General features: G+C 44.9%; 1 protein-coding gene across 1 annotated transcript in view; it reads left to right on the top strand.

Moving 5' to 3' along the window:
* Window positions 1–9079: 9079 nt before the first annotated feature.
* The window catches only part of LOC143769707 (alpha-2-macroglobulin-like), a 154836-nt gene continuing 150637 nt past the window's right edge, over window positions 9080–13278 (top strand). Inside the window, exon 1 of the mRNA XM_077258493.1 lies at window positions 9080–9194. Within this exon, the coding sequence (XP_077114608.1) occupies window positions 9127–9194 (68 nt within the window). The 5' untranslated portion in view covers window positions 9080–9126. The remainder of the gene's footprint in view (window positions 9195–13278) is intronic.

Here is a 13278-nt window from a genome sequence, read left to right on the forward strand (position 1 = left end):
AAGCAGGAAAAGCAGCAGTAACTCTCTGTACAGAGTCAGATTGAGCGAGACGCTGGGACCGACGTCTCTGCTGAGCAGGCTCCACTGTGGCAGGAGAAGAATGGGAGACCGCAGCAGAGATGGCCCGAGATTCCCCCTGTGCAGAGGTGGGAACTCGACCCCTAATATGTGGTTCTTGGATTTTTGCTCATTGTTCTTGTGATCATTTTGACCCCACTGGGTGAGATCTTGCGTGGAGCCCCGGATTGAGGGAGATTATCAGTCGCCTTGTATGTCTTCCATTTTTTATTATTGCTCCCACAGTTGATTTCATCACACCAAGCTGCTTGCCTATTGCAGATTCAGTCTTCCCAGTCTGGTGCAGGTCTGCAATTTTGTTTCTGGTGTCATTCGAACAACTCTTTGGTTGTCACCATAGTGGATTTTGGAGTGTGACTGTTTGAGGTTGTAGACAGGTGTCTTTTATACAGATAACAAGTTCAGGTGCCAATACTACAGGTAATGAGTGGAGGACAGAGGAGCCTCTTAAAGAAGAAGGTACAGGTCTGCGAGAGCCAGAAATCTTGCGTGTTTTTAGGTGACCAAATACTTATTTTCTACCAAAATAAATCTTGCCAAATCAGACAAGGTGATTTTCTGGATTTGTTTTTTCAATTTTGACTCTCAAAGTTGTGGTCTACCTATAATGTAAATTACAGGCCTCTCTCATCTTTTTAAGTGGGAGAACTTGCACAATTGGTGACTGACTAAGGGTACTGTCACACAGTGACACTTTGGACGCTACGACGGCACGATCCGTGACGTCGCAGCGTCGTATAATTATCACTCCAGCGTCGTAGACTGCGGTCACACTTTGCAATCATGGTGCTGGAGCGATGCCGAAGTCCCCGGGTAACCAGTGTAAACATTTGGTTACTAAGCGCAGGGCCGCGCTTAGTAACCCGATGTTTACCGTGGTTACCAGCGTAAAAGTGAAAAAAAAAAACCTGTACTTACTCACCATCTGATGTCCGTCAGGTCCCTTGCCGTCTGCTTCCTGCTCTGACTGACTGCCGCCCTACAGTGAGAGCAGAGCGCAGCGGTGACATCACCGCTGTGATCTGCTCTCACTTTCCGGCCGGCAGACAGTCAGAGCGGGAAGCAGACGGCAAGGGACCTGACGGACATCAGATGGTGAGTATGTACGTTTTTTTTTTTTTTACTTTTACGCTGGTAACCACGGTAAACATCGGGTTACTAAGCGCGGCCCTGCGCTTAGTAACCCGATGTTTACCCTGGTTACCAGCGAACGCATCGCTGGATCGCTGTCACACACAACGATCCAGCGATGACAGCGGGAGGTCCAGCGATGAAAGAAAGTTTCAAACGATCTGCTACGAAGTATGATTCTCAGCAGGGTCCCTGATCGCAGTAGCGTGTCAGACACTGCGAGATCGTAACGATATCGCTAGAACGTCACGAATCGTGCCGTCGTAGCGATGAAAATGCCACTGTGTGACGGTACCCTAAATACTTTTTCCCCCACTGTATCTGTGGGAGTACTATTCCAAAAAACCTTTGTGTGTACTCTGCAACCCTGCCTACGTTAGTGCTGTGCCTTTAGGCCACTATGTGTACTCTGCAATCCTGCCTGTTTACTGTTTCCTGAGTACTGTGCCCCAGCTTTTCATCAGCGGCAGTTGTAATGTACTCTACTGAAGCAAAAATTTTGAAGCTGTGGGGGAAATGTGAAAACATGATCTGGGGTTGAAATTTGTAATCAGCTTCTGTAGGGGTACTGTGCCCCATGCTCTGTGGGTGAAATATGTAAACTGCTTATGTATTGGTACCTTGCCCCATTCTCTGTGGGTGAAATTTGTAAGCTGCTTCTGTAGGGGTGTGGGTGATATTTGTAAGTGGCTTCCCAAACTAAACTTTACTTCTAGTTTGGTTGAGTGTTATGACCCCAATGGCGAGGGTCTCAGAGGAACGTGGAAGTCTGCACTATACAAAAATCCAGCTCATAGGGCAGTGGTAACTGGGTTGACCATATATCTACTCCTAACGCCAACACTAGAAGTAGCCGGGGATCATTCCTACGTTGATTCTAGATGACACGCGCCAGCCGGAGAATCTAGCTACCCCTAGTAGAGGAAAACAAAGACCTTTCTTGCCTCCAGAGAAGGGGACCCCAAAGCTGGATAGAAGCCCCCCACAAATAATGACGGTGAGGTAAGAGGAAATGACAAACACAGAAATTAATCAGGTTTAGCACAGAGAGGCCCGCTTACTGATAGCAGAATAAAGAAAGGTAACTTATATGGTCAACAAAAACCCTATCAAAATCCACACTGGAAATTCAAGAACCCCCGAACCGTCTAATGGTCCGGGGGGAGAACACCAGCCCCCTAGAGCTTCCAGCAAAGGTCAGGATATAGATTTGGAACAAGCTGGACAAAAATACAAAACCAAAACAAATAGCAAAAAGCAAAAGGCAGACTTAGCTGATATAACTGGAACCAGGATCAGTAGACAAGAGCACAGCAGACTAGCTCTGATAACTATGTTGCCAGGCATTGAACTGAAGGTCCAGGGAGCTTATATAGCAACACCCCTAACTAACGACCCAGGTGCGGATAAAAGGAATGACAGAAAAACCAGAGTCAAAAAACTAGTAACCACTAGAGGGAGCAAAAAGCAAATTCACAACAGTACCCCCCCCTTAGTGAGGGGTCACCGAACCCTCACCACGACCACCAGGGCGATCAGGATGAGCGGCATGAAAGGCACGAACTAAATCGGCCGCATGAACATCAGAGGCGACCACCCAGGAATTATCCTCCTGACCATAGCCCTTCCACTTGACCAGGTACTGAAGCCTCCGCCTGGAGAGGCGAGAATCCAAGATCTTCTCCACCACGTACTCCAACTCGCCCTCAACCAACACCGGAGCAGGAGGCTCAGCAGAAGGAACTACAGGCACAATGTACCGCCGCAACAAGGACCTATGAAATACATTGTGAATAGCAAACGACACAGGAAGATCCAGACGAAAAGATACAGGATTAAGGATTTCCAATATCTTGTAAGGCCCAATAAAACGAGGTTTACATTTGGGAGAGGAGACCTTCATAGGAACAAAGCGGGAAGAAAGCCATACCAAATCCCCAACGCGTAGTCGGGGACCCACACCGCGGCGGCGGTTGGCAAAGCGCTGAGCCTTCTCCTGTGACAACTTCAAGTTGTCCACCACATGATTCCAGATCTGCTGCAACCTATCCACCAAAGAATCCACCCCAGGACAGTCAGAAGGCTCCACATGACCCGAAGAAAAGCGAGGATGGAAACCAGAGTTGCAGAAAAAAGGCAAAACCAAGGTGGCGGAACTAGCCCGATTATTAAGGGCAAACTCAGCCAACGGCAAGAATGTCACCCAATCGTCCTGATCAGCAGAGACAAAACACCTCAAATAAGCCTCCAAAGTCTGATTGGTTCGCTCCGTCTATCCATTAGTCTGAGGATGGAAAGCAGACGAAAACGACAAATCAATGCCCATCCTACTACAAAAGGATCGCCAGAACCTGGAAACGAACTGGGATCCTCTGTCTGACACAATATTCTCAGGGATGCCGTGCAAACGAACCACGTTCTGGAAAAACACAGGAACCAGATCGGAAGAGGAAGGCAGCTTAGGCAAAGGAACCAAATGGACCATCTTGGAGAAGCGATCACATATCACCCAGATAACGGACATGCCCTGAGATAGCGGAAGATCAGAAATGAAATCCATGGAGATATGTGTCCAAGGTCTCTTCGGGACAGGCAAGGGCAAGAGCAAACCGCTGGCACGAGAACAGCAAGGCTTAGCTCGAGCACAAGTCCCACAGGACTGCACAAATGACCGCACATCTCTTGACAAGGAAGGCCACCAAAAGGACCTGGCCACCAGATCTCTGGTGCCAAAAATTCCCGGGTGACCTGCCAACACCGAGGAATGAACCTCGGAAATGACTCTGCTGGTCCACTTTTTCGGGACAAACAGTCTGTCAGGTGGACAAGACTCAGGCCTATCAGCCTGAAATCTCTGCAACACACGTCGCAGATCCGGAGAAATAGCTGACAAGATAACTCCATCTTTAAGAATACCAACAGGATCAGCGACTCCAGGAGCATCAGGCACAAAGCTCCTAGAAAGAGCATCGGCCTTCACATTCTTTGAACCTGGTAAATACGAGACAACAAAATCAAAGCGGGAGAAAAACAATGACCAGCGGGCCTGTCTCGGATTAAGGCGTTTAGCAGACTCGAGATACATCAGATTTTTGTGATCAGTCAAGACCACCACACGATGCTTAGCACCCTCGAGCCAATGACGCCACTCCTCAAATGCCCATTTCATGGCCAACAACTCCCGATTGCCCACATCATAATTTCGCTCGGCAGGCGAAAACTTCCTAGAGAAAAAGGCACAAGGTTTCATAACAGAGCAACCAGGGCCTCTCTGCGACAAAACGGCCCCTGCCCCAATCTCCGAAGCATCCACCTCAACCTGAAAGGGAAGTGAGACGTCAGGCTGGCACAAAACAGGCGCCGAAGTAAACCGGCGTTTCAACTCCTGGAAAGCCTCCACGGCAGCAGGAGCCCAGTTAGCTACATCGGAGCCCTTCTTGGTCATATCCGTCAAAGGTTTCACAATGCTAGAAAAATTAGCAATAAAACGACGGTAGAAGTTAGCGAAGCCCAAGAACTTCTGAAGACTCTTAACTGACGAGGGCTGAGTCCAATCAAGAATAGCTCGGACCTTGACTGGGTCCATCTCCACAGCAGAAGGAGAAAAAATGAACCCCAAAAAGGGAACCTTCTGTACACCAAAGAGACACTTTGAGCCCTTGACAAACAAAGAATTTTCACGCAAAATTTTAAAGACCAACCTGACCTGCTCCACATGCGAATCCCAATTATCAGAAAAAACCAAAATATCATCCAGATAAACAATCAAAAATTTATCCAGATACTTCCGGAAAATGTCATGCATAAAGGACTGAAAAACTGAAGGCGCATTGGAGAGCCCAAAAGGCATCACCAAGTACTCAAAATGACCTTCGGGCGTATTGAATGCGGTTTTCCATTCATCACCTTGCTTAATGCGCACAAGGTTGTACGCACCACGAAGGTCTATCTTGGTGAACCACTTGGCACCCTTAATCCGGGCAAACAAGTCAGACAACAGCGGTAAAGGATACTGAAATTTGACAGTGATCTTATTTAAAAGCCGATAATCAATACAAGGTCTCAAAGATCCGTCCTTTTTTGCCACAAAAAAGAATCCCGCACCAAGAGGGGAAGAAGACGGACGAATATGTCCTTTCTCCAGAGACTCCTTGATATATGAACGCATAGCGGTATGTTCAGGTACCGACAGATTAAACAGTCTTCCCTTAGGAAACTTACTGCCTGGGATCAAATCTATAGCACAGTCACAGTCCCTATGAGGAGGCAGTGCACTGGACTCAGACTCACTGAAGACATCCTGATAATCAGACAAATACTCCGGAACTTCCGAAGGCGTAGAAGAAGCAATAGACACAGGCAGGGAATCCCCATGAATACCACGACAGCCCCAACTTGAGACTGACATAGCCTTCCAGTCCAGGACTGGATTATGGGTCTGTAACCATGGCAGCCCTAAAACAACCAAATCATGCATTTTATGTAAAACCAGGAAACGTATCACCTCGCGGTGTTCAGGAGTCATGCACATGGTAACCTGTGTCCAATACTGCGGTTTATTTGCTGCCAATGGTGTAGCATCAATACCCCTAAGAGGAATAGGATTTTCTAATGGTTCAAGAGTAAAACCACAGCGCTTAGCAAATGAGAGATCCATGAGACTCAGGGCAGCACCTGAATCTACAAACGCCATGACAGGATAAGATGACAGTGAGCAAATCAAAGTTACAGACAGAATAAATTTAGGTTGCAAATTACCAACGGTGACAGGACTAACAACCTTAGCTATACGTTTAGAGCATGCTGAGATAACATGTGTAGAATCACCACAGTAGTAGCACAAGCCATTCCGGCGTCTATGAATTTTCCGCTCATTTCTAGTCAGGATTCTATCACATTGCATTAAATCAGGTGTCTGTTCAGACAACACCATGAGGGAATTTGCGGTTTTGCGCTCCTGCAACCGCCGGTCAATTTGAATAGCCAGTGCCATAGTATCATTCAGACCTGTGGGAATGGGAAAACCCACCATAACATTCTTAATGGCTTCAGAAAGGCCATTTCTAAAATTAGCGGCCAGTGCACACTCGTTCCAATGTGTCAGCACGGACCATTTCCGAAATTTTTGGCAATACACTTCAGCCTCGTCCTGCCCCTGAGACATAGCCAGCAAGGCCTTTTCTGCCTGAAACTCAAGATTGGGTTCCTCATAAAGTAAACCGAGCGCCAGAAAAAACGCATCAAGATCAGCCAATGCCGGATCTCCTGGTGCCAGCGAAAAAGCCCAATCCTGAGGGTCGCCCCGTAAGAACGAAATAACAATTTTTACTTGCTGAGCAGAATCTCCAGATGAACAGGGTCTCAGGGACAAAAACAATTTACAATTATTCACGAAATTCCTAAACTTAAACCTGTCTCCGGAAAACAGTTCAGGAATCGGTATTTTAGGTTCTGACCTAGGATTTCTGATAACATAGTCTTGTATGCCCTGCACACGAGTAGCCAGCTGGTCCACACTTGTAATCAAGGTCTGGACATTCATGTCTGCAGCAAGCATAGCCACTCTGAGGTAAAGGGGAAGAAGAAAAAAAAAAAAAAACTCAGAATCTTCTTTCTTATAATCCCTCTTCTGCAATGCATTAAACATTTAATACTGGCCTGGCAAACTGTTATGACCCCAATGGCGAGGGTCTCAGAGGAACGTGGAAGTCTGCACTATACAAAAATCCAGCTCATAGGGCAGTGGTAACTGGGTTGACCATATATCTACTCCTAACGCCAACACTAGAAGTAGCCGGGGATCATTCCTACGTTGATTCTAGATGACACGCGCCAGCCGGAGAATCTAGCTACCCCTAGTAGAGGAAAACAAAGACCTTTCTTGCCTCCAGAGAAGGGGACCCCAAAGCTGGATAGAAGCCCCCCACAAATAATGACGGTGAGGTAAGAGGAAATGACAAACACAGAAATGAATCAGGTTTAGCACAGAGAGGCCCGCTTACTGATAGCAGAATAAAGAAAGGTAACTTATATGGTCAACAAAAACCCTATCAAAATCCACACTGGAAATTCAAGAACCCCCGAACCGTCTAACGGTCCGGGGGGAGAACACCAGCCCCCTAGAGCTTCCAGCAAAGGTCAGGATATAGATTTGGAACAAGCTGGACAAAAATACAAAACCAAAACAAATAGCAAAAAGCAAAAGGCAGACTTAGCTGATATAACTGGAACCAGGATCAGTAGACAAGAGCACAGCAGACTAGCTCTGATAACTACGTTGCCAGGCATTGAACTGAAGGTCCAGGGAGCTTATATAGCAACACCCCTAACTAACGACCCAGGTGCGGATAAAAGGAATGACAGAAAAACCAGAGTCAAAAAACTAGTAACCACTAGAGGGAGCAAAAAGCAAATTCACAACAGTTGAGCCCAATGAACCCAAACATTCACAGAGCTCATCTCTAATCGTGAGTATGGACTGTTTTTTGCTACCAAAATACTAAACAAGCATGCTACCTCAATGTACGTTTTGCATACATAGATATTGTTTCCTTAGGGAGATGTAAGAAGGATTATTTATTACCATAGTACAAAACGTGAATGAGTCATAGTAATACAGCATACATAATCCAAAAGAAAAAATTACATCTACAGAATGGTTGGAATAGAACTAAGCAACAGCATGTGTGAAAAAGACTTGGGTATACTAATCGATCACTGACTGCACATGAGTCAGCAGTGTAATGCAAAAGCAAAAAAGGCAAACACAATTCTGGGCTGTATTAAGAGAAGCATAGACTCTGGATCACGTGAAGTAATTATGCCCCTCTACACCTCTTTGGTCAGACTTCATCTGGAATACTGTGTCTAGTTCTGGGCACCACATTTAAACAAAAAACATAAAAAACTGGAGCAAGATCAGAGAAGAGCAACCAGGATGGTGAGGAAACTGCAACCTGTGTCCTACGAGGATTGGTTAAAGGATATGGGAATGTTTAGCTTTAGCAAGAAAGAGGGATCAGCCTTATTCTCATTTGCACAAGGAAACACAAGATGCAATAGAATGAAACTGAAAGGGAGAAGATACAGATAAGATATTAGAAAAAACTTCTTGAGATGGAGGGTGATCAATGAGTGGAACAGTCTGCCATCAGAGGTGGTGAATTCTCCTTTAATGGAAGTCTTCAAACAGAGTCGGGACAAACATCTGTCTCAGATGGTTTAGTGAATCCTTCATTGAGCAGGGGGTTGGACCAGATGATCCAGGAGGTCTCTTCCAACTCTAACATTTAAATTCTATGATCTATGTGCGCGAAACGTACGTCAGGGTAGCATGCTCGTGTTGCTTTTTGGTAGCAGCAACCAGTTGATAGTCATGATGGGTAAGAGCATAGGTACTGATATGTTCTGTGCTTTGTGCTCTTAGTACTTTGACCACTGTTTCCACTATTAATGACTTGTTGTTTACTACATCATATGTACTGCTTAGTTAGTAAATACTCTATTTGTAGTCGGCTCTCATGTATTTCATTATTCTGTTTAATGTATGCATATTTTCAATACAGCCACCATTTTAGCTATAAAAACTAATTCTTTTTTTGTTTAATGTTCTCAGATTGCATAGAAAAAAGTGCTGATAGATTACCTTTAAACGGTCCACCATAATAGGTTAATAAGATCTCAAGAAGACTTTTATGCAGGCCATTCTAATATGCTGTTCTCAAAGGGTTAAACAGTTCAAAGCACGGAACGAAAGTGTTTTGTTTCATTAATGTGAAATTTCTCCAAAGCCATTAGCTGACCAATCAGTGGTTAACAAATATTTGATGTGCCTGGTCCCTGTACAATGTCCATCCTGTATGTTCAACTACAAGACTATTTGGGAGTGTGAAAATAAAACTCTCTTTGCTTTTTACAATGGGACACTGGATATTCTGTTTGGGGATAGTCGTATTGCAAATCTTAGCAGTGTTTGAAGCAAAACTGTAAGTGAAATTTATTTTACTTTGTATTGTAAAAATATGATACTTCATAGAGCACATGCACATTGGGCAGATTTCTCAGTGGTAAAGCTTCTGCACATTTAGCCATAAAAACACATGCAGTTATAGTCAATGATTTGCCACAGATTTCACCCGTTGGATGGCAAATGTTGAAACTCGCAATGCATTCTACACAAAATCCTTTCAATCTTCAAATCTCATGCTGTAATTTCAGAAAAGAATTTGCCCATTTCTTTTTTTACAAGATACTCTAGTGAGCAATATGCCAAATAGGATTGTCATAGGGGTACATAACTACTTTATTGGTACCTCTGTATGATTCCAATTTGATATGGTACCTCTGTATGACTCCAATTTGATATTGGTGTAGAAGGGTTCAAAAATGAACTATTGTCATCTTCCAGATAGGTTGCAAAAATCTGACTTTTGTGTTTTGGATTGTCAAAGACTGCGTTAAACTTTATTAGTTGCTTTCTGGTGATGTGACCCTGTTTTGATTGCTACCTGACTACAGTAAGTTGCCTAATTATTATGAAAATTACTTACCGTATTTGTGCAGTATTTTGATGTGCAAAGTAATAAAATATATTAGGTTTTCCCTACGACTTATCGGCAGAAGTATGCACTATTGATAGGAAAAAACTTGGAGGAAAAGTAGATATAAATCCGCGTTGTCAGAGGTCAACTGAGGCTTGTCCTGATGAAGAGTCATGAACGCCTCGAAACATGTTGACAAATAAAAACCGCATTCATACTATTTTGGTCTCATGGACCTTTTCCTCCAAGTTTGTATCTCATCTCACTGGTGGATCTGCGGCATCCTTTTCTAACAAGTCAGGACAGGAGTTGTGACTGTTACAACCCCATCAGTTTAGCAAATTCTTTTTTATTATTTCACATGTAAACCGGATGAGACCTTATTGCGCTCTTTGCCATTCCAGTTTTCAATTTATTCACTCTATTGCTAGGTAGCATGATGCTCATACTGTTATAAATGCACTGTAATTCTTATTTATTAAAAAAACACCAGAACACAGGCAGGGATTCTTACCTGTTCAAGGCCTCCAACAATTGCACTACCCAGGGTGCACCAGGCCCATATATCTTGCATTCCTGTGTGAACATGCCACATACAGACTATTTTTTGCACGGGTGCTCCAAGCGGCCAATTCCTGATTGTAGGTTGGCTGCATAGGTATTATTTGCACCTGTGTATTTGCTATCTCTATTTGGGCCTGGTGCACCCTGGGTAGTGCAATTGTTGGAGGCCTTGAACAGGTAAGAATCCCTGCCTGTGTTCTGGTGTTTTTTTGTTTAGTTTAGTGGAGGTTTTCCTCCAATGGAATTCTTATTTATTCCATGGTAATACTCACTACTGCTTTATGTGTGTGTTTATGCAAAAGTACAACAGATGTACAATAAGCGATGCAGTAATTTACAGAAAAGCCGCATGAGCTTCAATAAAGCCCTGTCAAGATACTCTTGGTGGTGGTTAGAAGAAGAGTTGAGCGACTTTTACTTTTTTCGGATCGAGTCGGGTTTCGCGAAACCCGACTTTGTCAAAAGTCGGGTCGGGTGAAATCGGCCGATTATTGCGAAAAGTCGTGGGCCGACTGAAACACGAAACCCAATGCAAGTCAATGGGGAATCAAAGTCGGCAGTGAGTGGAGGACAGGAAAACACCTACAGTGCCCATTTTAATGCCAAAAACATCAATTCTTATTACTTAAGCTTGTCAATCTTAATTTACTTTGAAATAATAGTTAGGCATTGAAAACTGGGGGTCATTTGGCTAAAGTTGTGGGGGGGTAGGGCTGGCTCAAGATTTTCGTGGGCCCAGGAAATGCGGAATACGTCACAACAGTGGAGCAGGGAGAGGCAAGTATTTCAACTTTGCAAGTGCTGTGATCCTGAGCAAGCAGGGGCCCACTGGTTCATAGGAAGGAGCAGATGAAAGTGCAGGTTCCTTCGTCAGGTGGGGGGCATACTCGTTGGTGACATCACTGGCACAGGGCCCCTCATAGTACGGCGGTGTGTTTGAGGGCAGGTGGCGCCTCCTACTGGCAGAGACACTTTTGCGTACTATGAGGGGCCCTGTGCCAGTGACATCGCCAATGAGTATGCCCCCACCTGATGAAGGAACCTCCACTTTCATCTGCATCTTCCTCTTTGTCCCCGTGTAAGGTGGTATAGTATGCAGGAAGGGGAACCTGACTTTCAGCAGGGTCAGATTCTGGCTGTGTAGAGTGCAAGGGGAATGTAGTGGTCTGGGTCAATGTACCAGCAGACTCATCTAGCAGTGGCTGGGCAATGGGCAGGATGAGGAGGAAACACAGTTAGTAGGCCCAGATAATAAAGTAGGCTAAATGCAGTTCAAATGTGGTAACAGGACTAAACAGGCAGCATTGCTTTGTTCAGTGGAGGAAAACTGTAATGAGTGGCAGACACAGTTAGAAGGCCCAAATAATAAAGTGGGCTAAATGCTATTCAATTGTGGTAACACGACTAAACAGGCGGCATTGCTTTGTTCAGTGGAGTAAAACTGTAATGAGTGGCAGACACAGTTAGAAGGCCCAAATAATAAAGTGGGCTAAATGCAGTTCAAATGTGGTAACAGGAGTAAACAGGCGGCATTGCTTTGTTCAGTGGAGGAAAACTGTAATGAGTGGCAGACACAGTTAGTAGGCCCAAATAATAAATTTGGCTAAATGCAGTTCAAATGTGGTAAAAGGACTAAACAGGCGGCATTGCTTTGTTCAGTGGAGGAAACTTGTAATGAATGGCAAACACAGTTAGTAGGCCCAAATAATAAAGTGGGCTAAATGTCTTCCAAAAAATTAAGTAGGCTAAATGTAGTTCAAATGTGTTAACAGGACTAAACAAGGGGCATTGTTTTGTTCAGTGGAGAAAAACTGTAATGAGTGGCAGACACAGTTAGTAGGCCCAAATAATAAAGTGGGCTAAATGTCTTCCAAAAAATTGTTCATAAATAAACAGGTGGCATAGCTAGGTACAGGGGTGGGCTCCTCTGCTGAGTAGCAGACAGTGGTAATAGGCGCAAAGTATTAACTGGTCTAAATGGAGGCCAGGGTCCCTGTATATTTTAACTATCATCTATCATTTCAACAAATTTGTATTGGCAGTGCCATTGAAGGATTTAACAGCACAGACTACACAGTGGTGGAGCAGGGAGAGGTAAGTATTGCACATGGTAGAGCACTGTTTGAGCTGGGGGGAACACTCTGTCGTGGGCGGCGGTACTGGCACAGGGCCCCTCATATTATGACGGTGTGTCTGACGTTGGTTGTGCACCAACACCGTCAGAGACACTTGAATGTACTATGAGGGACCCTGTGCCAGTGTCGTCGCCCAAGAGTAGGCCCACCCATATATCCAGGCAAACGGCACTCGCACGGGTGCTTGCGCCAGGTGACCACGGCCCTGTGGGGGGAGTCAGCCCATTTAGGGATGTATAAAAATGGCCTATGGTGGACATTCAGCAGCTGCAAATGGAGGAATAGGAGAAGGAGAATAGGAGAAGTCAGTAAGAGGAGGCCAAAAGCAAGATATTTTTCAGGCAAGCTACGTGTCAGCAGGGGAAGGTGGGGCAAAATAATTTGAAATCCATGATTTGTTCATTTTAATGAAGGTTTGATCATCAACATTTTGGGTAGCCAGACGTGTCCTTTTTTTGGTCAGTACGTCTGGCTACCAAACGTCTTGTTTCTGACAGGGAGCATCCACTGACGACTCGCTGCTTTTATATTTGGAACTTTCTGAAGAGGAGGCGAAAGAGCTAGAGGCTGAGTCAGCAAGGAAAGCCAAAACTTTTTCCTGCTGCTCCGGCTTTAAAAGCTGTTTTCCTACTCGCAGATAAGGGAGCCTTCGAGGCCTTGTGTAGCCAGACGATGATGCTGGCTCAACACCTCCAGCCTTAGGTGCTATTGTGCTTTTGCCACTACCACCAGATGCACCACCACCACCACCACCATCAGTACCAGCTGGGAACCACCGCTCACGAGCTCTTCCACCAGACTTCCTAATTTTTTGGAAAATCTAACCAAAA

The sequence above is a fragment of the Ranitomeya variabilis genome, chromosome 4 (assembly GCF_051348905.1).
Source record: "Ranitomeya variabilis isolate aRanVar5 chromosome 4, aRanVar5.hap1, whole genome shotgun sequence".
Classification (NCBI taxonomy): domain Eukaryota; kingdom Metazoa; phylum Chordata; class Amphibia; order Anura; family Dendrobatidae; genus Ranitomeya; species Ranitomeya variabilis.